Raw genomic sequence first — 27,814 nt, 5'->3', positions numbered from 1 at the left:
TAACTCCCAAGCTAGCTGTGTAGATAGAAACAAGCAGTGTACCACTAACCATACAGAAAACAAACACACCACTAATATGAAGTTACTGTACACTGATATACTTACAGAGAGTGCCCAGTTTCAAAAACATGAGGTCTACAATGAACGTACTTTCATGTCTTACCTTTCTTTGCTTATGTCTGGCTCGCTTGGCTGCCCGAGAACTGCTTACTGGTTTGGTTTCAGAACTGTTTATAAACTGTAGCAAGTCTTCCACCTTTCGATGGTCAACGACACTTTCCCTTTCAGAGATCTGATCTGGCTTCTTCGGCTGTTCCTCTTTCCTTTTTGTTAGACGTAAACGAAGCTTTTCTCGCATCTCTGCGTAATTTCTACTGGTTGGTGCAGCTGGAGGCTGAAGGACACGAGACAAAAATTCAGTGACTAAATGTCAAGTTTCACTGATGTAATACTTTTCAGATTTTTTTATAGACCTCTGAATAGCTTGGAAGCTCCAAACCTGAATATCAAACTCCATATTGTTTGCTTGTGTACCTAAAAGTGCATTTAGCAGGGCAACAGACCTGTCAGACTCGGTGGCAGCTTGTGAACTATATTTTCTAACTGAAAGAACTGATCTTGCAGATGAACACACAAATAGGAAGACAAAGACATACCTTTAAAAGGTGATGAGTATACCACATTTAAAAATCTGAAAGGAGTAGATATTTGCTGCTGTTCCCATTTTCTATGAAGTCTATTTCAGAGTCTGGGCTACATGGGCCTCTGGGCTGTAACTGTGAAGGCTTGACTACCCTGCACTGAAGCGTGCCAGCGTACCCTCCAGCAGTCACACACCAATAACTTGTTAACACTGCTGCAAGTCGAATCCTTGCATCAAGTTTCATATCTGTATTCCTGTCCACTGCTCCTGCCTCTTGAATCCTCATTCCTACTCCCCTCCTGCACCAGATCTGGCACCCATCTGTTTGGAGCTACACCACTACAACTCATTAAACCAGCACAACAAAGCTTATTAACTCAAAAATCCTGTAGCGTTCTGCCACTCCAGCAAAATGAGTAATGCAGCATGCAATCAGATGACTATCAAAGACAGATCAATCATGGACATGGTGAGAACATACAGTAAGAAACAGGGTGCCCTCCCTGCCCCTTTCAGCCACAGGACAAGGACTTTGAACTCACTTCAAGCCCTAAGATTAAACTGCATCTGATCAAATACACTGCAAATAAACTGAGCTTTTACTTCAAATAGGAAAAAAGTGCCAGAGACTCAAAATCTACTAGTTAACTCATTATTAAAACAGACTACATGTAGATTTACAAATGAAGCCAGCTGGAAAATGAAATTTTAAGTTAAGAAAAAATTTAATGCGGCAACTTAATTTTAGCATTTCATTTGTACAAATGAAAAGAAATGATTACAAGAATTCCCTAGACATATTACTGGTATGAAGCTAACTTAAAGATGTTTCAAATGAAGTATTAAAATACAGAACATAAGGGAAAATATTTTACGTAACCTGAATGCTTTAGAACATTGTAATTTCTTAAAAACACACTTTAAATACAAATACAAGTCAGTGCCTACCAAAATGCACCAGTAAACAAAATTGTTTGTAACACTGAAAACAGGGAAAAATGCAGTTTGGGTTTTCCTTTGATAAAAGTATAATTTAAACTTATATTGCCTAAGTTCTAGGTAAGAGGACTTTCTTTTTCCCTTTTGTTTTTCTTTTCTTTTTTCTAAATGAAGTTAAAGTGAATACTTCGAGAATTGCTATTTTTACAGATGGGAGAATGGCTCATGTATTGCCACAAACATTAAAAAAAGTACCCTATATTAAATGTACTTTTACCCAAACTCATTGTATTATTTATAATTACACTACTACATATGAGTACATGAATTTTATGAAGTGGTTCAATGCCCGTTTGCAGTTTCAGTCAAACATGGCATCTATTATTCAAGTCAACTGGTTCCTAAATATTTTAGTCATTTTTATTGCTCTTGAATTGCTTTCAACTGGAAATGTTTGTTTCAATTCATTTCAAAGAGGAAAATTACATTCTAACCACACTTCTTTTACAACTTCTCTTGAGTCAGCTCCAATGCCACCTCTTTAGTTGCAGTCTGAGAAATCACACGCATTCAATGATGAGTTAGTTACAAAAAAAAGCAAATAAATTAAAATCCAACAACTTACTCCTCCATGGCCGAAGAACTCACAGTAACAGCAGTCACAGTATTTTCCTTCCTTCTGATTTGTGGATGTTGAGGTACTGGAGCTATGCTCTGAACAGCTGTCTTCATCTTGGCTCTCCTCTCCATCGTACTGTTGATGATCATAGGTGTTACTGTTCTCACAGCGATGGCCCTCACAATCGGGATCACTACGTTAAATTAAGAAAAAGCTTATAAAAACTCTAGACCATAATAAATAAGGTATTTGGAAAACAAACAAACAAAAAACCAAACAACCCATATAGAGTTACATGTACATCTACCAGGAACAATGAGTCTCAAACTGGGCTATGCTGCCACCAGTGATGCAACGAATCCTAAAACCTTCATCCAGTAGCTTGCAAATGGAGATGGTAAAAACAAAGCAGCAAGGAAAGATGATACATGCAGAAGTGATTTATAATAACTCATTTAGTGACTCACTGAATGAGCAGCCTTGAGAATGAGTTTTGGAACAGTTCTTCCTGCCTTTAAACAGGTAAAATAGTTTCAGAAGTAGTGATTCTAGCTTTTTTAAATTGAATGGTTTTGAAACTGCTGCCTATCTCATCACTTGTGGCCTGAAGAGAGCTGTGCGGTTGCAAAGCACTCATTTCTGAAATCCTCTGGGTTTAGGTAGATTTTCAAGCTCTTAAATAAAAAGTTTAAGGTCAGCTAAACCCAAAATGTTCACATTACCCTGTTTGCACGTTTATTTTCAAGGGGAAATACCAGCATATCTTTTGAATAAGTATGTAGAACATCCTTCCAGACTACAACCACTGTGTAAATGGTGGGTTTGACAGCTAAGGAGTCTTTAGACAGGAAAATGCAGGTTTCTTGCAGGTTTCAAGACCATGTATGACCTTTTTACAGTCTGAGCTAGATCTGTCTGCACAGACTCCTTCAGTTTTCACAGCTTTTTATTCCAGCTTGCCATGTAATAACAAAATGACAGAAAACAGATATATTATACAACAGGTTTACGTTCTGGCAGCAGCAATCACTACTGGCAATGACAGTAACAAAGAATAGAGCTTGACTTAATCATCCCAGGTCACATTTCTGAAAGTGAGAAAACATTTGTTTTTAGCCTCTGAATTCAGTAAATAGATTCTGCAACGAAAATCATATTTGTAAAGTCTCACACCAAGCTACATACAAAGCATCTCAACTTGGTCTCAATTGATGAGCACATAAACAGCTCTTCTTTCACACTACAACCAGTGGCAAAGGAGAAGTAGTATCTGCATTTGAATCCCCCTTCTATCGTAAAAAAGAACAAGAAACTTACCTGCAGACACTTGGTGGGGCACTTACAGAGCTGTCTGTGGTTGAAGTAGGAGGTGCAACTGTAGTAGGACAAAGAGCTGAATGAGGATCCACAAATCCAGGGGCTGTTGCAGCAGTTTTGGGGAAAGAAGGAGCAGCAAGATTTGGAAGATGTGGTGTAGAGGCTGGAGACAGTGCAGCAGGAGACAGTGAAGGAAGTGATGCTAAACTGGTAGGACTATTTCGTGGTGCAACTGGTGCAGAATGTCTATGGTCCTCTTTATTAATATTGTGGAACACTTCACCTAAATTGGGGAAAAAATGCTTACAATTAAAAACAATTAAAAGTCTCCATTAGCTACCCAGACAATCATGCAGAGTGCTGGATGTTCTCAACTTCTCTAAAAACCAGCAATATTTCAACACCTTTCTATTGTCAGTTCCAAACGCTAACATCAAGGTCTCTTGCAAAGTTCTTTAATCCAGGAGCACAGAGACTAACCCAAAAGCAAGAACAGCAATCAACAAAAATCATCAAGATACCTAATATTACTAAAATAAACACATATAAATCTTTACAGTTAGCTAAATGTATTTGAGTCAGTTACTAAGCTGTACATGAAATCCTGACCTATGGATGAAGGTCTCTTGGATGATACTTTGAATTGGTTGCTGCTTGACTGCACTGTAGTTGCTGTGCAGGAGACAGAAGAAGTGGCAGAAGAGGTTGCCATGACAACTTTATTAGCTTCCATAAAGGCATCCTGGAAATTGTACAGACATTTCTTCTTTGCAGCATTTTTTTTCTCTTTGCTGTCAGTAACTGCTGTAGCTTCATTGCTAGACGTAGTAGGAAGTGCTTCAGGTCTTATTTCCGAGAGTGCTGGTGCTAAAATATCACTCCCTTCAATTGAAACACATGCAGTAATTAGGAATCACGGAATTATAGAATTGGCATTTAGAATTAAACATTCAATAATTTAGATGCAGACTAGAAATGATCTATTGTTAATGTTGGCCTGGCAGGATTAGTGAAGTGATAGTCCTTTCCCTTTCCCTACCCCCAAGTAATACAGCTGTAACAAAAAGTGCTAAGAAGTTCCAGAAGAAGTCTTAAACCTTAAAGCTAAAATTGTAACACCACTACTAAATGTGTGCTAACAAGTAGCAAAGATGCTACAGGTACCTTTATCCACTTATAATTTTAAAATTGGACACCATTTTACATGTAAGTATATAAACTTCAATATCTGAAGTCCAGGTTAGCCATGCAACAATTACGAGCAAGAATGTCATATCCTTCTACCAATGTAATGGCATAAATCTTATCCTCACTTATTTGAAATTCCAGCTAACTACAGTAACATCTTTGTGACAGACCTTCCACATAAGCTTGCCACTAACCATCTGTTGGAACAGCTACCCATAACTACACATTTGTAAATGGATGAGCTATCCTACCGGGCAAGCTTTCTGGATGTTTTTAATTACATTCTTTTTAAAATATCACTGTGGTAGCTTGACACAAGTTAGCAGCAAATCAGTCTGAGAAAAGCCAACGCAAAACCCCAAACTTCCTTTTTCATACAAGTCAAAATAAAATAGGCATTTTAGTATTTTATATGATGTGAATGGAAAAAAAAAATTGAATATATATATGTATGTTATTTTGCCTCTATTCTCTTTCACTTTAACTGGTAGTATTTCCAAAGGCTTCCTTGTTTAAATTAATCTTTTGCTTGATTTATGCCTCTGTCTTTTTGAATGACAATGCAGTTATCTCTGCTATGATAAGTAGGAGGATGTACTACTGTGTTACCTGTGCTCTTGTGACCCTATAGAAAAAGAGCAGGTCTTTGTGGCAGAAGACCAAGTTATTTAAGTTTCCCTTAAATCCCATTTCTTTGCAACCCTAAACTTCTGAAAACAAAAATACTTCTTCAATGACCATAGCTGAAAGAATATGTGCTATTCTTTTGTTTTTAGCATCCTCTCCCCAATATGTAAGAATTGATTTTTCAATTTTCTATTCCCACTGGAACAGAAATTGCAGCACATCTCTGCCAGAATCCTGTCTTATAAACCCATGATGATGAAAACCTACCATTCCTGGAAAAAAGTGCCTCACTCCATTTCAAAGCATAAGGCTTTTAACTAGTCAGTGCGAAGTAGCAACTAACCCTCACCAGGAATTGTATCAGGCAAAAATGTAGCAGGATTCCAGTTCTTGTCATTCATCATCTCTGATCCCCAAAGACTTATAAATTTAGAGCTATTCCAATCTGGAGCGCTCCCAAAACAGCTTGGATAAATATGATCTTGGAGAGATGCGTTGAATACTTGATGCTTGTTTGTATGATTCTGAACTGGAGCTGGTGGTAATGCCTACAAAAATAAAGAGTATTTTCCTTATTAATATTCTGTTTACTCACACAGTCACCCCAACAGCAATATTCAAATCAGAGCGTTTCAATTGTGAAGGCCATTATAAAAGGTGTAATAAACAATATTTCCCAGAATGATAAAATACTGGTTTTGTTGATTTTTAATGCAGATAATACATTACACACATTGTACTTACATGTATATATTTGATAATCACAAACATTGCTTTTTGAACTGCTGAATACAAAAAAGTGTTCTCCAAAAATACTTGGGTTAATATGTATTGGTAGGCCCTCATTTTTAATTAAAACCAGTATCTGTACGAACATAGAACTTGTTAGGAACAATTACCTTTCAAAGCACAAGCTGCAAAAACCAATCCTCTGTGACCTGATAATCATTACCACATAAAACAATTGTGATAAAGGGATTACAAACACTTCAGGATTGAAAACAAGTGCAGTAGAAAAAGAAATAAAACATTATTTGAAAACATAATTTTAAAGTTGATTATATTCTTCCTTTTTCTTCATCTCCAAGTATTAACAGGATCCTGACTTAAAACTTAGCAGGCAAGGAATGTTACCTGAAATGTTAAAACTTAACATGCAAGGAATACACCTTTTTATTTTAAGTAACTGAGGGAAAAAAGGGAACAATTTTTTTATAGGGGCAAGTTGTTCTGGCTTATCCCATTTCTTCTGGCTGAAATTGTTAATTCACATTTTAAAATGTAACTTTCTCCCAGAGACCTTGTGCAATGCAAGCATTATATTCAATTACTGTCAACTTTAAAAGAAGCCAAGGTAAAGTGAGTTTGCTCTATTTTTACATTATATTTGGTTTAATGAAAAAGTTATATAGAAGTAGATATAGATATTAAAATTATCAGCTGAGTCAATAACATTTCAGACATGAAAGTCTAAACATTCATGGCCAAGCAAACTACTTATATACTCAGTGTCCTTTCTCTATACAGAAAGATTTTCACTATCTCACTAAGGGTAAAGACGGGAGAGGCTGGAATATCCTTCATTAAAGAAAACAGGTACACTTGGCTACAAAGAAACACTTCACAGGGCAGAACAGCCTGATCCAACAGGGCTTATTAGCTCACTCGCTACCAGCTCTGCTGAATTCAGCTGGCTCTTCAAAGGCAAAACCTCCCTAAAGCTTCAGCATCCACATATGTCTTTCCAGCTCCAGCACAACATAAATACACAGAGCCCAGCTGGTTGAAGTGCTGTGCCAGAGCTAATAGATCTGGCCTGCATTACAAAGCCACTCAATGCTAGCAGCCTGCTACTCTGCATGGGGCTTCTGGTGCAGCCGTGACAGTGCGCTGCAGGTGTTTCACTACACAAAGGTCTCCTGGAAGGAAAGACGGCAGAGGTCAGGGGTGGAAGCTTGAGTAGATGGATGGAAGCTTGAATAGACTGCTTAAGGGATGTAAAAAGAGCTCTGGAAGGGTGGCAGAAGGTGGGGTACAACAATTAGGGGTTTCAGAAGAACGGCAGTGGGCCGTTGAGAAACGGCAGGGGCTAGCACACTGCAGTACAGAACTGGTGCACTGCAACACACATAAGGGACACTGATATGACAGGAAAAAACGAAGTGGATGTTCAGAAGGGCTGTAAGAGTTATGTAATAGTCATTTTAGTGAACTAATCTACTCTCCTTGCAACCACAGGATCACTGGACTGGACAAGAGGGAGACAACAGGAATATGTACCTAATGACACAGGCTTTGCCCCTTTCAGCAGCACCTGCAGTTCAACTCATTTAAACAGTACGTGAAACAACAGTAATTCCTGCTTTTGACTGATGCTTCTGAAAAGCTGTCTCCTGGTCCCCACATCTGTCTTACTTATTACTTATAAGTTTTGGGTCAAAAGAATTTTGCAGAACCTGCAAAAGAAGCAAGTAATCTCGAAGCACAAAACGTCCTTACAAATAGAATTCTGTGCTTCAATTAAAACAAAAAAAAAGAAGAAATCACATTTTGAACTGGAAACCTCAGGATATTATTGCCAGAATGGAATATTAAATTTTGACCTTCAATATATATGAAATGAAGGTTTAATTAGTTGTATTGCACAGTGAAGTCTCATCACTGTTTCCAGAATCATTCAAGACTCCTTTGACTCCACGTGCTTTCTAATCACAGTAAGGAAATTATCAGCCTGCCAGACAAAAGCTACCCTCTGCCCTGCTGTATGGACCTCCCATACAGCATATACAGATACCAGTTCTGTATCTGTCCTACTCCCTACAAAAGTGCTACTATAAACTGACCACAATTTAAAGCAACTTTCATGGTTTCACTGATACACGGTCACACTGGTTTGTAGAGGTGTACAGCATTTTTCCTGGGATGAGGATGCATCCCATCTCCTTCATCAGGCTTACCTTATTGTGTGTAAAGGGAGAAGCTGTATACAAGGTGGGATGGATAAGTGGACGAGGCAGATGAGGAATTGTATGCAATGGTATATGTCCATGGATGTGAGGATAAAGATGAAGTGCAGGATGTGCAGGTTTTTCAGGATTCATAAACTGGTGGCCAGCAGGCAGGCGTCCAGTTGCAAGTGCAGAGGCTGTTAGTCCTGAGGCTTCTTGTTTGCAAACGTGACATTCACAAGCATTTGGACCTTGGTCAGCCTAAAAGAAAAAAAAGAGTATTTTTTTCAATCTACTCAAGAGACAGTAAAATCAGTGATTTATCCCATTCTTTTTTCTCAGTAATCATTTTGCATACAGCAATTAATATTTTCAGAGCATCCACAGAATCCTTTTGTCTAATACCAATGGAAAAACCTCGTAAAAGCACTGGTAGAGGATCTTTATCTTAGTTAAGCAAAGAATGTCCTACAAATTGTCAGCATTTCATACTATACAGACATTAAATGTCCACTATCAGTGACAACAAGCAAGATGCTGATACAAATAATCTAGAACAGACAGAAACAGGAACCTTGACAGCATTTGATCACTACTGGGCAATTAATTACCCCACTATAACAAAAATACTCAGATGATTATTTTCCACAATTTTCCAAGCAAATGGAAAAACAGTATGTGTAGAAACTAGTAACAAAGGTTAATTAGCTGATAAAGCTGGAAGCAGTCCTAAGCTGCCTTAGGCAGAGCACTGCCAGCATATCAAGGGAAGTAATCTTTCCACTCCTCTCAGCACTACTGAGACACTCCTGGAGTGCTGGCTCCAGTTCTAGGCTCCCCAGTACAAGAGAGGCATGGACATACTGCAGTAAGTCCAGTGACGGACTACAAAGATGATTTAGGCCTTGAAGCGTGTGTCATACAAGGAAAGGCTGAGAGAGCCAGGACTGTTCAGCCTCAAGTCAGAAGATTCAGGGGGATCTTACCACTGTGCGTCAGGTAAGAGGAGAGGAAAGAGGACAGAGCCAGAGTCCTCTCAGTGGTATCCCATGAAAGGACAAGAAGAAATGGGTACAGACTTAAATACAGGAAATTCCACTCGAGCTTAAAGCGTTTATTTATGAAAGTGGTTGAACATTGGAATGCATTACCTGCAGCGGTTCTGGAGCCTCCACCTTTGGTGATACCCAAAACCCAGCTCAAAACTGCTGACCAACCTTCTCTAGATGACCTTGCTTTGAGCAGGTGGGCTGAACTAGACCATCTGCAGATGTCCCTTCCAAACTAAACCCCTCTGTGACTGCGTGAAGCAGACATTTCTAATGAAAAATTTCATAACAGCATCAACCATGAGAAAACCATGGCCTATTAAAACCTTTTACTGATCTCAAAGAATCATTAACCTCTGCTGTCTCAAAAGACTTAAAGCTTCTGAACAAAAGAAGCCCAGGAAGGAGCAGCTCCATTTCCTTCTCTCAGCTCAGTATTTTTCCTGCTGCTGTCATCTGACATTTCACTGGAAGGTAACTTTACCAGAAGCAATACCAGGAACACTTCCCAATTGCTATTTTTCCTAGTACATTTTTCCAAAAGGCAACATTAGCTAACTTAGCTTTCTAGAAAAGGATTGACAGGTGGTGTTCTTAAATATGCCTTCCTCTCAGAAACAAGTAACTCTTCATTATCACTTAAAAGCATTACAGACTTTGACACAAGGTATAGTTGAACAACCAAAGATTTTATAAACCAAATAAAAATGATGGAACTCTGTGTCTATAGAAGAAAAAATAACTTCCTCATAAAAATAGTATCAAGAAACTAGTAATAGTCTATTAAAAAATGAAAATGGAAAAGAGACGTCAAACAGTACGGTGAGATTCAAAATCCAATTCTTACAAATCTTTGGGTACTGAGCATGAAAAGGAATCCAAAGAGAAATAAACATACAGACTAAATGAGCAACCCCAACTGATATTGCCAGAAAATCTCAAATGCATGTGACATGTACCAGTGAAATCAATCACTTGAATGCAGCATTACAGGATATTCAGCTCTGATTAGAAAATCAGACTAAAAAAAGAATGTCATTACGGCTTCCTCAGAATAATTATAAGAAAATTCTTTTCCTCAAAGAAAACCAAAAAGAGAAAGGTTAAATCTGCCTTTTTATCTTGCATCTTAGTTTGCTTCCCTAAGGCAAGTAAACTTACATAATTCTCATTTGATTCAACAGATTTGTTGAATCTGTTTACCAGTTTCGAACTAGTCTCAGCCCATGTAAGTATTATGCCATAGGTCAGCCATCCACAGAAAAAAAAATCTCAACATATTCACTGAAAGAAAAGTAGCTTAATGTGCTTAACACATGAGAAAATGCTTCTAGTGGAAGGCCTTACAAACATCCTAATCACACAGGAACATGTAATGGGAGCTCCCACTTGACTGTTGTCTAAGCTCTCAATCCTCTGATGTGGATTCTTTTGTACAGTAAGAAATAAAAGCAACTGGTATGTTCCCTCTCAAAGCAGCAAGCCTGTGTTGTAGCTGCAGGGTAACTCAGATTAAAATGTATTATCATTCAAGCAGTCACATTTAAAAAATTAATTTACTAGAAGGGTTGCTTTTAGATTACTATACCTGCTGACTGGGGTAAGAAGGTGGTGGACTATCCATTTTTGCTTCATCTTTCCTCAATGTCCTTTTTCCTAGAGACATTTCCTCCTTTTGAGTCCCCGGTGGTTCACCACTGCTCTCCCCATCTGCTTCTTCATCATCTGCTTCTGAGGAGCTGCTGCTAGTACTGCTCACCTGTGGAGACTGGACAACATTAACTCATTAACACAGGGGTGGAGGACTGGCCTTTCTCCATCGAGCGCATCCAACGGTGAGAAGAACATACGACACTGTAAATGCTGTACCTCATCTTTCAGTGCCATGTTTTCACCTCCGCCATTTAGCTCACTGTGGATTCCATTCATGTTGGCTACAACCTCTGCATCATCGTAATTATTCAGTGGGTAGATATCAGCAAACTTTGCTGATAATGGTGCAACATCTTCATCATCACTACCACTGAGGGGAAAAGAGGCTTAAATAAATCACAGTGCACAGTGACCTCAGTTATTATGAAAGCAGGTAGAACACCAAAATGAAATAAAGATGTAGGAATGTTCCAATTAGGAGTCAAAGGATTGTATTCCAACTTCTTGAACTGAACTTACTTTTTCAAGCAAGAAAATAAAGGAACCTGCCATATCATTCAACTGAATATAACAGTTGCATGCCTGAACCTGGATTGAAAATAAGCTTCTCTGCTATTTCTATGTAAAGTATTTTTCTAACACTGTTTTCTGACCAAGAATCTACTGAACTAATAATGACAGGTTATGTATGATTTAATAATGACAGATTATGTATGATTTAATAATGACAGGATATGTATGATCTTTGATTTGACTAAAAAAAGAAAAAAAAAAGAAAAAGAAAGCCTTATGCCAATGTCTTCTTTTAAAGGAAGTATTAAGTAGGGAAAGAAAAAAAATATTCAAGTTTTTCCATACATCAAATGTCAAATCAGTATCATTAACTAGGGAACACTGAACACATCACAGTAACTCTTAAATTTCTCAATAGAAGTTAGTTCCTAGACAACCCCAAAACTACATGGTTTTCATAATCTGCTCTAAAACACCTAATGGAAATTTCTTCCATACAGACAGCTAGTAAAAGAACATGCATGTTTAATTACCTGCTCCAGGGAGGTGTTGCAAAGATTGGTTATTTCATGTTTCTACAGCAATCCAGAGCTCTTAAAAGAGCTCTTAAACTGTGCACTTTATCTTTTTGCATTCCGTGAGATACAGCGCCAAAATTTAATTACATGATGGCACCATCAGGCATATTTCAAATGTGCAAGGAGGAAATAAAACACGGTAGATATTATGAGACATAAAATGGCCCTTCCCCAAGGAGCAGTGGTATTTCCCTAAAAATAGGCTTCTTACAGTAAATAATACTTGGATTCAACTGAACTAGCTTCTGAAGAGACAAACTGAACAATTTTGGACAGCTCAGCACCAAAACTAACAAGAGTTTACAGAAACTGCAAACCAGACATTTAAGAATACGTATCTAAACATACCACCACATAATCTGTTTTCAAGTGCTCCCCAAATGGGTTCAGAAACTAAGGTCCTGTTATGGAAGATTGAGTCACTGATGGTAGATGCAATGGTATATGTTTAAAGGAAATGGAACTTAGTGAAGTGATATTCATCAGAAACATCACACATCTGCACTGTCCTTGTTCACACACCATATTAACACAGAATGCTAACGCCAATTCCCTTGACTGTACTAACAACGGGGAGGTATTTCATTAGTATTCCCAGGTTTGGTTTTTTTAATTATCCCTTCAGAATATCCCATGATAGAGGAGACTGCTGTTCAGCTGTACCCTAACCATGTACAGAAGCCAGCCTACCAAGCACTTTTAACCCTTCAGAATTATGGAAGGGGCAGAAGTCTACCATTAGACTAATGCCTCAAATCTGATGGTCATTGTGATCTGAACAAAAGAAAGAGGAAGACAGAAACTTCTGATAGGGACAGTAATTTTTGATGCAAGACTTGAGTTAACACAACTTCAGCAATCCTAATAAAAGCTTTTTTGGAACTAAAGTGATTCATATGAAATTACCATCCCTCAAGGAAACATCACCAGTTCCTTCACTGTCTAAGAAAATGTGACATTTTAAAACGATGCTCTGAAGTAGATTGCTATCTGATGTCCTCGCAATTGCAAAGCAGGGAAGTACATACTACGCACACTTCTAGCAATACTGTTAAATCAATGTCTTCAGAAACTTTTAAGAACTTTACAGGATTTTTTTTACTTTATGTTTGCACAACATAAAGCACTGGAGTTGTGGACTGCTGAATACAGGACCATCATTAAATGATTCTGAGGCAAAACTAGCATTACATGATGATACTGAGCCAATGCGACTTGCCTGCTTAAGTTCATTTCACCACAAAGACTTAAAACAGAAAAAAACACTTACAAAGTTGGTGCAGAACCATTATCTGCAAGGATCAGTCTGGGATGTTGCTGAATTGTAATAGGCGAGCTGGAACCTGATCCTGAACTTGCTGAAGACATACTGGGTGGGCGGATCTCAGAGAGATAGTCCGGAGCAGAATCAATTTGTAGTGGTAACTGATTAATGTGGATATCATCCGTTATAGGAGAATCCATGATGCCACACGTTAAAATGTGTGAAAGACTGCAGTCATCACAAGTACATCTGTTCAAGAATTAAGATTAGATTTTTATGACCTTGTTTAAGTATCATTCATTTAAAATAACCACACTCTTTGTTCCAATAATGTATTTCCTTTTTCCTTGAACAAGAAATTAATGATTTATTATGATTTCATATTAAAAACATCAGCTCACCTTCTTCTATAATTACAGTTGGGACAGTCAGGCATGCTCAAACGTGATGATAGCATGTGTCTCATTGTGTCTGTGAAGTTGTTCTCCCCAGCTAGTGCTTTCTTGTTATTAAGCTGAAGTAAATTATAAAGGCAGTGTTTTAGTAGGGCAAGACTCTCCATTAACAATTCAATGGCACATCATGATTAACACGTTACATAATCAAAAAGGGTTCTTTGGGCAAAATATTTTAAAAGCAGAATAATTCAGAATAATTTAATGAAGGTGGTGTTTTGATCATGAGTGAAAAAAGGAAGAAGTTCAAAGCTAGAAACAACAAACATATGGCAGTGAAACTCTTCAAAGAAAGTATGTTTCTACTATGAACTAGTAAAGTGGCTAAGTCCATCTCCTTGACTCATTTGTATGTGCATGTTGCACGGTACTTCCACTGATGCACCGTGACCTTTGAGTAGTTCTTGTCTTGTTTCATGGGAAGCACAAAAGGACACTGCTGACAAATGGAGAATGCAAATGCACCCTTAGCTTGCAAAAAAGAATTAGGACTAATTCTGTAGACACAATGGATAGATGCAAAGAACAAAGTAGCTATCCGAAACAGGACTTGACTGCATTAGTGAAAAAATACAATCCAAACAACATCCATCTGGCAGAGATCTAATCCTAAAAGCACCTAATTTCATTAGATACCTTAGGTTAAACAAGGATGTGCATAAGCGTCCACTTCTATAGATGCACAGACCTGATCCTTACCTAAGCAGCCATGGGCTTACAGTTTACTTAAGGCCAATTAGGATCAAGGAAAAAGAGGATTCTTCCTCAAGTCCTGTGAGGAGCCCTGTATTCCAGATGTTCTAAAGACATGGTTAACACAGGCTTATGATCCGTATTTGAAAAAGTACATACTGATGACTGCTTTGAGACATTGCCAATTTAAGCTTAAGCTTAAGTTTATTAAAATGTACTGTCATACTTTCTCTTTCCCTGGCTCATGACTCACATTTCTTTCTGTGCAGTGGAACAGGCATGGAGAGATTCCCCATTCTGACTTGACTCCAGCAGAGTCACACTGTACTCTTATGGAAAGCATGATACATACTTGAGCACTTCTAGGCTGCAGAAAAGAGTTCTGAGTCTTAAACAGCAGATATAGTTTTATAATAAGGTAGGAACTCCTACCAGTCCCTCTTCAGCTACAGCTTAAAAAAGGCAGATAATTCTGCTCAGCCTTTTCCCCACAAAAAGGATGTAGGAGCCATCTCCAGAGTCTAACAGATACAATCATCTGCCCTGCTACCGTGACTCACACTCCCCAGCTTTGCACACACAACTCTTGAACACAATATTCCCTATCACGTACATCAAGGCAGCTCCACACTCAATGTATTGGCTGTTTTGGATTGTACTCTAAGGCATCCAAAATTCCTCTCTTATGGTATAAAGATTTTTAATACCTTGTATTCAACACTAAGACTATGGTGCTTATGTTTTTTCATTTACCTAATTAATAAAGAGATCTACCTCCTTACAGAATGTAACAAATTGCTTCATAAAGATAAGCTAGTTAGCCAAAGTCCAGTAGGTTATACCACTAGCAATTGAGATTATATATTATTACATACTCTTCTTGGATCTTGCTTTTATGTATTATAGCTGACCAAATTTCATGCCTGGCATAGTTGCAGAATAAGATCACACAGAACTAGTACAATACACTACACTCACATGTTTAAATCTTACAAATACACACACAGCTTTTAGTGTAACTTAATATGGTATATATATATAAAAAAAATCCTACCTGCTCTTCAATAAAACGCCTCTGTTTAAAAAATTCCCAGTCTTCCTTTAGCATGCGTTGTTTTGTTTTCATTGCCATCTAAAACAGAATTTAAGGAAAACTCATTGATTTGATCATAGAAAACCTACACTGTTGTCTATCAGTTTCATTAAAGCCAGCTTGCCTATATTATTTTGAAAGTAGTTACGTACTTAGTCAATATGAAATGTATTTTATTTGCTAATCATCTGAGTCACTTAAAATTTTATATGTTTACACTATTTTTCAGACAGATTTTCCCAAGTTATTCCTTATGTTAATATTTATTTTCATGAAATATTTTCATAGCATTTTCAATAAAATGCAATTGGCATTCGATCCTCAACATCTCAGACCCACTAACATGCATTAACATCTAAAGCTATAGAACTTTCAGCAAGGCCTCAACACAGGCTCAAGTGCAAATTCTGATGTACCACATGTGGAACTAACCACCCAATCCAAGAGTTAAACAAATTAGAAGTAGTGACCTAGACTAACACTATTTACACCACTTTTCTCCCTCGATGTACTTCATGCTCATGATTTACCTAAGGTTGGAGAAATATTTTATAATTACTCATCCCTGAATCACATCTCCATAAATGCACATAGAGCCTGTAACTTTTTGTACACAAATTCTATTTTTCTGATTTAGTAAATAAATTAACTCTGACAGAACACGAAAGCTTCCATGAATTTTAACACAGCAGAACACAAGAACAAAGCTTCTCCTGTTGTACCTTCCAACAACATTTTAAGAGCACTACTTCATGAGTGAGGAAAACCAACTATCTCTGTTACCTTTTACAGTTCTTTTTTTCATGTACTTTGTCAATAAAGAGACCTACCTCCTTACAGAATACAACAAATTGCTTCATGAAGTTGTTAGTGAGCCAAAGTCCAGTAGGTTATACCACTAGCAATCTTATTCATTCCCCCTCCTTCAAAAGTATGCCTCCAGAAATTCACACTTGATCAAAAGTGTAAAGTTTTACTTTTAACCTAAGTGTATTATTGCTATTATTATTATTTAACTTGGGAAAATGAAATTCAAAGCTGGAGATTTGAAACAGTATTAAGTGGTAAAATTTTGCTTAATGAATTTCTGAAACAATCATCACCATGTAATTCTAATTAATACTGTGGATTTTCATCTTCTTTGTTCCAGTTAAGTTACATTAACACCAAAAAAATGAGTTTCTCATGCACATGTGTGTAGTTTTTTTTAAATATAACATGCATGAAATATTCTAGAACCACTGGTACAATTTCTTAGACACACTAAAAAGTACTACAGAGCCTGCAGCCAAAACCATCAGAAATTTCATCCTGGCTGTACTACCAGCTTCTGAGAACCTTTGAGCTATATTTACACACAGCAACACTCACTGGTTTAGGTGCCCTGCTACCTAGCTGAATCCTTACCATCAATGACAGGCACCTACATTTGCTATACATTATAAGAGAAGACTTTAATGCCAAAGAATGATGTTTAAAACAGCCAGTGCATTAACTGGGAGCTGCCTACTCAAGCCTGCCAAGAAACTGTCAAATTGAACATCATGGTTTAAGTCTTGGTACTCCTGAGTATTAATGGGCGTAGGGGCTGAAGCTAAAACTTTTTTTACTTTCAACTTCTCAACCTTTCCAATACCCCATGTCTGCAAGTATCCTAAGTTATTAATTCCATAAATAATTGAAAATCACTATCCCCTCTTTCTGTTCCCCAATGAATATTTCAGCAGAGCAAAGCAGCTGCAATACAAACCAAATGATTTGTGCTCAAGAATTCTGCTAGGGAGTGGGAGAGAAATTCAAATGCCATCAGAAGGAAAAATTTACACTTCGGTCTTGCACATCTGCACTGAATATGCTACCACTGCTGCCCAAAAGAGAAAACAGGTCCACTACCTGTTATCTTCTTCCTTCCTCCCTGTTTATTTGAGGCTAGAAAGTATTTGAGATCCATCAGACAGGATATGATAAAGTGAGAAAGGCAGGTGAACAAGTATTTTTCCATTCTGAAATCGATCGAACCATTAAACAAAGCCACCAGTTTGGTCAGAACTGACACGTACCACTAGATCACCTGTGAGAATTCTGATGTTCGTACAGACATCACAGGATGCTTGTGCTCCCAAACTTTGAAGTCTGTATCAAATGCGAACAGCACATTTGAGCATCCCAAAACCCCACCTGTGAATCTGATCTATTTTCCTAGTCTGTTTCACTAGAAATAACAATTCCTCTTGACACAAACTCTCAGCACTGAAAAATAGTGTTTCAATTATTTATACAGCCACCATGAAGAGAAAAAAAAACAACTGTGCCTGTACGACTTCTTCCTACTAACCTGACCAGGACTGTAAAAAGAAAATCACACATGAATATGGAGAGACAAACAAAAAGCTCTCTCTGGGCTCTTGTGGAGCTAGGCAAAGACACTCCTGTATGCCTTTCTTCAGTGGGAGCCATCGTAAAAACAAAAAGGAAACACTTTCACACAAAGTATGTATGACTGTCTTACACGCTTAAGGCATTACTTATCAAAATGATCCAGATATATTTAGTATCTTCTGAGTTAAATCCAGTTGAAATTTGGTAATTTGGTAATGATCTGGAGGTACAGGCTGTACACACTTAAACTCTTCTATATTCCAGATACCCTAAACATTTTCCTCAGATTTTACCATGTGTTGAATATAGGTGCTGATATGAACGAATTCTTATTCTACATTTTATCACAGTGTGTACACATGGTGTAGCAGTGTATTAAGTTACAGCTGTGTCATGCACAGACATGTCTTAAACCGTGTTTAAAAAAAAAAAAAAAACAACCAACAAACAACAAAAAACAAACTAGTATTTGCACTGCTTGCAAAAGATACTCACTTCTCCCCCCACCCCAAGAACAAGTAACATAGCATGTTACAGGATTGTAGTAGAAAGTCCATTAACTGTCTCTGCTGATGCCCTATCTAAAATTTGGGGTATAGTTCCACAGTAGATGTGAGGATCATTCTTAAGTTTTCCTCTGTGATGGTCTGTGTTCTAACCTTAGATAAACTAGCAGTAAAACCTCACAATTTTCTTAAGCCAAGAGGCAGCAAATACTGAACATGCATTCACTATTAAGATCCACAGTAGACAGATTTTCTGATTTCTACCTTGTTGACAAAAGTATCACTGCAAATTTGGATAAGATGGTCATACTGAATGATGTATTTTTGATCAAGAGAGTATAACCACAGGTTATCACCAACACGGGGTTTAAGGAACAACTGTGAAAATGTTTCTTCTATGTATAAATACCAATAAAATATCAGTATCTCCTTTAAAATTTGATGTTTTAAGTTTTAAAACTGTTTCCCCTACATACCCCTTCACAGGGGTACTTTTTGGTCATTAAAAAAAAAAAGTCATCTTGGAAGAGTTGATTTTGCAGTGGTGCAGATCAACCAGTCAGAAGCCTGATATGAATGTGACTACACAAGTTCCATCTTTTGAAAAATAAGTGTATGATGAGAAGTGAGCTGGGCTCTCTTTCTTACTGGAGAGGCAGTATCACACAGCCATAATACCCTGACACCATAGGGAAAATGACTTCTAGTACCACAAAATGTGAGATGATGAAATTTTACTGAGCTGCAATCAAATACTTAGGTGTACAAAAGCAGCTAGACTAAGAGAAAACTTTGTAACTGATACCTCACAGATGCAGACCCCAAATATAGAACAACCTCCAAAAATAAAATTAGTAATGTCCTGTCTCCATCTTGAAGGTACTGGAATTAATGGCAGAAGTTCACTTAAATCTTCATCACAGGAATAGTTTCTGAAGGACATGTACAGTGCTCTATAAGACTTCAAAATGTGTGTGTTATCTACAGGAGTAACATAGCATTACTAAATCTCAAACTGGATCTCCATATTACTAATGCTCATAAAACTTCAAAATCCAAGAAAAGCTCTATAAAATTCTGTATTTTCAATTATTTCCAGACATATTCTTTCTCCTAGTATACTTAAGATTGAACTAAAGAGTATTCAAAGCCTTATCCTGAGGTGTTTAAAAAAAAAAATAATTTCAAGTTCTTTGAACATGAGACAAAAAGCACATGAGCAATTTTGGAAGAGTACAAACAACCACTTGCAAAATAAACACTTATTTTTCAAAAAATTAAGCTCTTGACAATGTAGGAGTCAGCGCAACGTGATTATTTTCTGAAACTGAGCACAAACTCAGAAGAATCAGCTACCAGAACATATACTTAATTAAGAAAGGATAACTTCAGAGGACTCAAATATTTATGCAGTGAGACTGTAGTCCTGATTTTGACAGCTGTACAAAATATTACCGTCACACTACACAACATGCAACAGTTTTTAAAAGCAAGCTCTTCCTCTGAATTTCATTTAATGCAATTAGTATTTTGGAAGTTTAGAGGGTTTTGTGGGGTGGGGTGGTTTTATTTCTTTTCCTAGTGACATCTACAAAAGAGTTTCAGATTACTGTGCTACAAGTATCACAGGCTAAAGTAACTAAAATATGTTCAAAGACCATCTCTAAACAATGGCACAACAATGTGCTTCAACAATTTAAAAGTTTAATTTTTGTACGATCACCACTGCTATGTTAGTGTTCTTTTCTATTCTGAAAGACTGACATCAATGAGAAAGGTTACATATTGTTGCTTCAAAGCTCTGGATAAAAATACCTCACTGGAGACACAGCCTGCTCCCTACACAATCATCTTGAGACTGTTTACATGACGCTTACCTGTTCATCAACATAATCATCTATTCTTTTCTGGCATTCAAGCCATGCTTCAGCAACTTGACCCATTTCCTGTTCCAGCTGATGATACCTTTGTAGCAAGGTACTATACATATCTTCACTACAGGAATCGTGTGTTGTTCCAAGCCTGAAAGTTCAAATAGCACTTGTTAGAGAAGACACGCTTCACTGGAAAATCATGCTTTTATATTCTGACAGCCAAAAAACTGTTGTTAGAGTGCAGTTATTGTTACACCTAGGCCCACAAAGCTGCTTGTGTCCCAAAATTGAGTATTTTTAGACATTTTTCAAAAATATCCAACAACTGCTTGTTCCAATGTTCTTTAACCAACAATAACAAGAATGTGGGAAGTGCAACATTTCTAGAGCCTCTTTCCCACACGCAACCAGATGTCAAACCTACTGAGTCGTATTTCTTCCAATTTTATAGCTTGATATATTTATCCTTCCAAATTCCATCAGCTAAATACACACGTTGGCTATTTACTGAAGAGCTATGTAGTACAAATAAAGCCAGAAGCTTGTTAATCAGAACTCTCATGATCAATGCTAAAAAGACTACTAGACAAGTTGGAGTTCCAGCTGGGAAAAGTGCTGTAGAATGAGGAAAGTGAGATAATTTGGCTGCATGCAGTTACCTACTATCACTTGAGTAGCATCAAGTTCGAAAACGTGGTTATGCCTTTCACTGATGACTGTCTCTGTAAGGAGCCATAGAAATCGGAGATAGATTTACCTCCCTTTCTACTACTACATTTTTGTACACCAAATTCCTTTAAAGAAAAACCCATTAGAGTGCATCATCACAAGAATTAAGTAAATAAACAAACTTCTGAGATCCTGACTTCAGAAATAAATAAAGACAAAATTCTATTTGACAATGTATGTTTAAAGCACATTGAATTGTAATGACCTGTAAATTAATACAAATAAACTCAAGCTTTTCAACATTTCTTCTCTTCAGTAAGGAAGAAACAACTGGTTGGTAGTTAATTAGGCACAGAGGCTGTGTGGTGAGTCAAAGCTAGTCCCAAAAAAAATAAATACAAGCATCTCATCACTTAATATTTAAGCCCAATTCCAGCATTTCAGGGAGGTTTGGTACAGATTTCCGTTGCAACAGGGTATTAATCCAATCTAAGAACTACACAGTCCTGCCTATCAGCTGGCAAAGAACTAAGCCCTTAATTTCAATATGGCAATTAAGTATAATGAAGAGCTGAGCAACCAGACAGCTCAGTAAGCATTAAATTACAGCTGTTAGCATGACTTTGCCAATGAATTCAAGTTTTATTTCATTGTTTTTGCCCAGAACCTGCAACACAACCACTTTGAAAGGGTGCATAGGCAATTTTGCACATTTAAAACTTGAAAAGTCTATGCTTAGAAGAGTACAAAAAACAGTTTAAAGGGATATGGTGACCTTAGGGTACACCACCTCTTCACTAGCAGCGCAAACATTGTCAATTCCTGTTACTAGACCACAATTTACTACTTTCCTTGATGCCTGTGTTTCTGGTATTATGCAATTACGTGAAATTCTGATCCCTACTGTACAGAAGATAAGAATTTGTTCTCACAACTGCTGCTGAGCAGTACTATTCCTTCAAACACTAGTTGTGCACAAAATCTTTTTTAAATACACTTTCAAGTTAGAAGAAAACCTTCATTTTTAAAAAATTAGATTAAAAATGCAACAGCATTTACACTTTCAATTTTTTTTGTGACTCTTGAGTAGAGGTTAACATGCTACCAGTCAATACACTTTCACCCCTCGACGCAAGTATAAAGCGACAATCTAGGCAGTATTTCAGTCCTGTAAACAGAGGTGGAATATATTCCTGGGCTGCTGTAAAAAGCATCACACATACATAAAACTTAATAAGAATTGCTTACTTTACATTAACTGAATCTTTGGAGGCATACATGTTGACATAGATCCTACTGCATGCCTGCGTATCTTGATCAGGAACCTATAATTTTTCAGCCAACAGCATTTAACTGAACCTGTGCATATTCCCTGAACAGTGTCCCACACCATACAGGGAAAGCAAAGAGGACAGAAAAGCCCCAGGTATCAGTTAGGCCATTACCAAACCCCAATAAAGCAGTCCACTGAATGTAGGAAGTGTGTCAGTGGTTGCATGTAATCAAAACCATCTTAACCCAAGAAAGACATTTAACCTCTAAGAAATCTTTCATACAGCTAACTTCATCAGGAAGTACTAGTCATTCAGCTATGAAAGGACTGGATTTCCTTAAATACTATGATTTGATTATGAAAACACAGCCTTATGAAATGCTGTGTCTGATCCAGAAGCCCTGCTGATTATTTAACTCTTGATAAGCATATGGACACTCTTACAGCTGGTCTGCAGACTGCACAACTGAGTATGCCTCACAAATAAACCAGAGGTGTTGACCAGGTAGCAGAACAAGATATAAGACATTAAGACTCTGGCAGTTCACCCTGAGTAGATGACCAGTCCTGTGAAATACTGACACAGCTTACCACGTATCAGCTAGTAACCTCCATTCCCACAACACTGCTATGCTTAAACCTCCCTAAGAGAAGATATTTTCTAGTCTGACATCTGATAAGCATCCTTGGAACTAATCACAGCACACCAACTATATATTTTGAAAAAGCCAAATATACACAAAAGATTTAGTGATTTAAATAAGGGATGAGAGAAAAGGTGAACACACAAAATCTAAGTCAAGTTGAGATGCCAAAATGCCCTTTCACATTTCTTCTTCAGGAAGAAAAAACAACAAGGCCAATGCTCTTTTGTGAAGAAACTCTGGCAACACCTTCTCCACTGATCAGGGGAGTAGGTTCATCCCTGATTCCCCATGTGAGGCGTCTCTGATGGAATCTTCCTCCACCCATTCCCAATGGAAGGCAGATTACCCTACAGAAAAATTTCTCAGGGAAGACTACCTAATTCTCTTACTTCAAGACCCACAGAACTCAGCAGTAAAACAAGACATACACTATATGAACTGGAAACCACAGAACGGGAAGCTTGTACTGAACCTCTCCTTTCAAAAACACTCGTGAATCAATCTGGGCAAAACCACAGTTTATATGAAACACCCTTAAAGCCATCTAGAGTACACAGATATACTGGAAAAGAAATTCCTGCAGGAAGATTTTGACATCATCATATTTAAGCCTTGAAGGTAGCTATCACCACAGCGATGTTCTCCAGGGAAACACCTTCTGTTGCTCTGATTTTCATTCCAGTAGCACTTGAGAACAACAGGTAAATGAAAACAGTCCAATGCTTTTGTTAAGAAATGACTGTAAGCTTCACTAAGAGGCCTTCATCTGCAGAGCTGATAAACATAAACAGTCCTGATACAGCCAGGACTGCTGGAGCAGGAGGTGCCGAGAGGCCTTGTCAGAAAGCAGGGAGATCACTGGGGAACAGTGTCAGGGACAGTGGTACTGGGAATCACTGGGAAAATATGCAATTGAACAACATGCTACTGAACACAGAAACAGAATTATCTGCCTGGAGATAAAGAAAAACAAAACAAAACATAAAAACCCAAGGAGAAAGGGCTTTCAGTACCAACCCAGTTTCATGTAAACCAATTAGACAAGATATTCTGAAGGACCTTAGACTTCTTGCTGAGCACAGCAACAATTAAGCTTTCTTGATTTTTCTTGCTTTCCTATCTAGCACTAGAGCAAAAGGAGAAATCAGAAATTTCTTTATGCACTGTGAACATGTCTTGTGACAGCCTTAATTAAACTGCTCTTGTACCATGGAAAAATACCTGAAACAATACCTTTAAAACACATGTACGCAGAGCATGAATGTCTTCATCAGGAACTAGATTTAGAAGTCAACACAAACCCACCCATGACTGCACTTTAAAAATGTTCAGACTTAGGACAAAGAAAAAAATTTATAAGAATTAATACCTCTTCCCTGGAGAACCCAAACACTTTGCAGGTACGCAAATTACAAGCAAAGCGACCTTGCTAACTAAATATGCATTCTAAAGCCCCAGGAAACATAACAAGCCATCAGGCCTACAAGCATATTGCAAGGGATTTTGTTTCTTTTGCTTTTGCCAATTTAAAACTCCAAATTAAGTTACTTGTGCGCTGTGGGAAGCATGAAAGCATTGAGGCTTTAATTTGCTTGTAGAGCTATAGAAACAGCAGCAGTGCCTGATGACAAGTGAAAACAGTACTATTCAGTCATACCGTCGGCATTTTCATTGGATGCTGTCATTTTTACTAGGTAACTTACAAGTAAGTAGATTAGGGTTGTAATTCTTCTGACAGGCAAGTTATGACAGCAGCCTGCTCAATCAACAATACTGTTTTCAATACAGATCACCAAGGACTTTTACCTATTAAACTGTAGAAGCGGCAGAGATTTATTTTTTTTTTTAAACACTATGTTGCAAATAGAGGTTATCATTTCACCTTCAAATTACAAACGAAAAGTTAAACTCTACCTTAGCTGTGACACCAATGTTGGCAAGCTATTCTGTAAGAGTGGCTCAGAAAACACCAGATTTTCAAACAGATGCTTATTGTGCAATTCCCATGTCACCTGAAATTTCTTCAAATGTTCATTTTCCTATTGAAAAAACACCAAACAAACAGGGTTAGGAGAAAAAAAAAAAAAGAAAAAAAAAATCTGTTCGAGGCAAGAATTTTTTTGTTTTAAAACTCTAGTTTCCAACCTACAGCCTGTATGAGCCAACTCAGATCTTACACAGTTTTAATACCCAGAAACTCAGAATTCAAGTAATTATTTAATAACTCATATAACCATAGCTTCGTTCACTGATTTTCTAAATTTTCATGGATCATAAAAAAATAAAAATCACGTTGTTGAAAGCTGTCATTCATTTCTGCACTGAAAGATGGATTTTATGATCTGAACCAGTTATTGTAAAGTTTTCTTGTCAAAAAATTGTCTATTTCTGATTATCTTTCAGTTCTTTGAACTTATCTAGGAACAGAAATATATAATAGCAAGCTATAACTTCAAAACTGGCATAAGTAAACAGTTCACTCCAAATACAGCTTAAAACCAAAGTTTTCTAGCTAGAAAAGAGACCAACAGCTTACTTGTCTAGTAAGCAGAATGTTTTTCTATTTGAGGTTATTTAATACATAACTGTATTTCATTTCCAGGCCTAAGCTTAAATCTATTATTATCAAAACATACAAATCAAAGACAGGTATGACGTATTTTCAAGTCAGTCAGTTTTCCCACATATAGCCAGCAGTATGCAGGCTTTTTTATACAAGCCTCCTATTCCCCCCAAGCAAAATTAAGTGCAAGCATTCTGGCTACCAGATCAGCAAGACAGCCCCATGCACTATAACCTTGAGTACCCAGAAATATGAGAATACTCTGGAACTTTAAAATTTTGTTAGGCATAGTGGGTTATAAACTAAATACATATTTTTATCAGCCCTAAACATGAGACTCTCAGTATTAAGAAGAAGTCTGGAGATTTGTTATTATTTAAGATGGGTGGGTGTTCCCGCCCCCAAGTTGCACAAGACACATGTACCCTTTCACTTTGAATACTGACTTCAAAATATTTAAAATTCCTATAAATTGCTAATTATTTCTCAAGGGTTAACACTGAGAAAAGTTGATTTCCTAAGCAATTTTCATATTACGCTGTGAACAAACCAGTCAACACTTGTATACAAAATCTTGCATATCAGATTGCGCAGATTATGATATTTCTCACAAAGAAATACTAGGTAAATTCTCCCTTCTAATCTGCTGTACTGTGTACTTAAGGGCTCTTCTGTACTGACCACAGTCTTTCCAGCTCGCTCTCAGTATGATCTGTTATTCCCTGGTGGGGCACAAGGCTTTAGTTCCTGCTCTTGAACTTCACTAGTTAGCTGGATGCCTTTGAATGGAAGAACTGTTCATAATTTCATTGAGAAATCAGTTCCTCCTTAAGGTATGATATGCCTTTGCACAGCATGCTACACGCAAAGGTTTTTACCTTTAAAAGGAAGGCTGCACCAAGTTTAAAGATCTTGACTGCCTTTTATGTGTTTCAGCTGAAAAGATTTCTTTTTCCATAGCACACCCAATTCTTGAGAGAGAACAGCCATGCACATTGGAAGGGCTAGTAACCGTACTACCTGTACTGAAAGGTGTGACATACTGCTCTATTTAATAAAAAGGTTATTTAATAAATTTAAGAAATGTATGATAAGATACAGTAACCTACATTCTCACATTTCAGTTTCTGAATGTCACAGCTTAATAGAAAGAAGTTGTCAGTACTTACTGGGCTGAAGAAAAAAAAAGGACAAGAAAAGGCTGGGGTATTTTCTGTTCTCTTAGCTTTGTTTTTTAAAGAATAGGAATTTTATTTTACTTTGAATTTTGTCATAAAAAGGTAGATCAGGGAGTTCAAGCATCTTCTGTCTCTGCATGGCCATTATCTCAATCTCTCATGCCTGCTAAGTTTACAATAATAATCAGGGGAAAAAAATATTAAAAGATTATTTTCTGATCAGCTATGTAATTCGGGCATTAATCGCTTCATTACTGGCGGATCTACTTTGCAAAAGCTAACATTTGTACTGTAATCCATCCGCTTTTCAGCTGAACCAATTTCCAAGTTCCAAAGCAAATCAACCGGAGGAGCAATTTTCTCTCAAGCACCTTGTTAGAGACTCAAGGACTATTAAAAGCAGCCAATAAACTGGAGATGGCAGTGACCTCACGTCTGTATCTAAGTGATAAAGCTGGGGAAGACAATACAGACAACAGCAAATACAGAGCACTGACAACAGAAAAAGGCATCAGATATTCTCAAGTTTCTCCACAGAAACAGCTTCCTGCTTTGCCAACTCAATTTTACCAACAGCCCTACCTCAGTTAATGACACCCCGCTTCCCCGCCATTTTATATCCTTCCCACCTAGGGCCATCGTAGACTTGTTACTGCCTGTTCTTTTCCTCTCTTCGTACACCTAGACAGTCACTTGCAGCTAATTGCCAAAAAACCCCAAATTTACCAGTTTATCCACCGTTTAGTTTTCTTTTTGCTTGCGCAGAGTTTACACAAGAAAAAGAATGTACATGATAAGGACATTAACAAAGGATGCACAGGAAAGGATTATTAAGAACAGGATTAATAACCTTGTCAGCCCTTAAACAAATAGAATTACAGAATTTGTTTACTGTATTACTCACTCATGATGGACAGTTACTCAAGAAAAGATTGCTTATATTCTACCTGACAATATAATCCCAAGTCTAACATCACAATCAGTTGACAAAAAAAAGAGCATTTAAGAAAAAACCAAGAACTTTAGAAATAAATACCATGACAGATTAAATCCGAGGCAAGAGATCATCTTTTCAAGTAGCCATTCTTACTTGTAAGTGAAAAATAAAATTGAACATTGAAACAATCTAAGTTAGTGCTACACATA

General features: G+C 37.4%; 1 protein-coding gene across 4 annotated transcripts in view; it reads right to left on the bottom strand.

Annotated features, from left to right (window-relative positions):
* FAM193A (family with sequence similarity 193 member A) overlaps positions 1 to 27,814 on the bottom strand; it is an 81,562-nt gene that overhangs the window by 12,605 nt on the left and 41,143 nt on the right. For 2 of the 4 annotated variants that reach the window (XM_030493356.1, XM_030493355.1), the window contains exons 7-19: positions 24,842 to 24,966; positions 20,342 to 20,486; positions 15,541 to 15,618; positions 13,740 to 13,852; positions 13,345 to 13,587; positions 11,200 to 11,353; positions 10,919 to 11,098; positions 8,291 to 8,542; positions 5,683 to 5,881; positions 4,128 to 4,400; positions 3,519 to 3,801; positions 2,208 to 2,394; positions 164 to 394 (exon numbers count right to left, since the gene is read on the bottom strand). In XM_030493356.1, the coding sequence (XP_030349216.1) occupies positions 164 to 394; positions 2,208 to 2,394; positions 3,519 to 3,801; positions 4,128 to 4,400; positions 5,683 to 5,881; positions 8,291 to 8,542; positions 10,919 to 11,098; positions 11,200 to 11,353; positions 13,345 to 13,587; positions 13,740 to 13,852; positions 15,541 to 15,618; positions 20,342 to 20,486; positions 24,842 to 24,966 (2,463 nt within the window). The remainder of the gene's footprint in view (positions 1 to 163; positions 395 to 2,207; positions 2,395 to 3,518; positions 3,802 to 4,127; positions 4,401 to 5,682; positions 5,882 to 8,290; positions 8,543 to 10,918; positions 11,099 to 11,199; positions 11,354 to 13,344; positions 13,588 to 13,739; positions 13,853 to 15,540; positions 15,619 to 20,341; positions 20,487 to 24,841; positions 24,967 to 27,814) is intronic. The other 2 variants (XM_030493359.1, XM_030493358.1) reach the window with 1 other exon arrangement.

Source organism: Strigops habroptila, chromosome 7, assembly GCF_004027225.2.
Source record: "Strigops habroptila isolate Jane chromosome 7, bStrHab1.2.pri, whole genome shotgun sequence".
Classification (NCBI taxonomy): Eukaryota; Metazoa; Chordata; class Aves; order Psittaciformes; family Psittacidae; genus Strigops; species Strigops habroptila.
The sequence above is the reverse complement of the archived record's forward strand: the minus strand, read 5'-3'. Positions and strand labels throughout refer to the sequence as shown.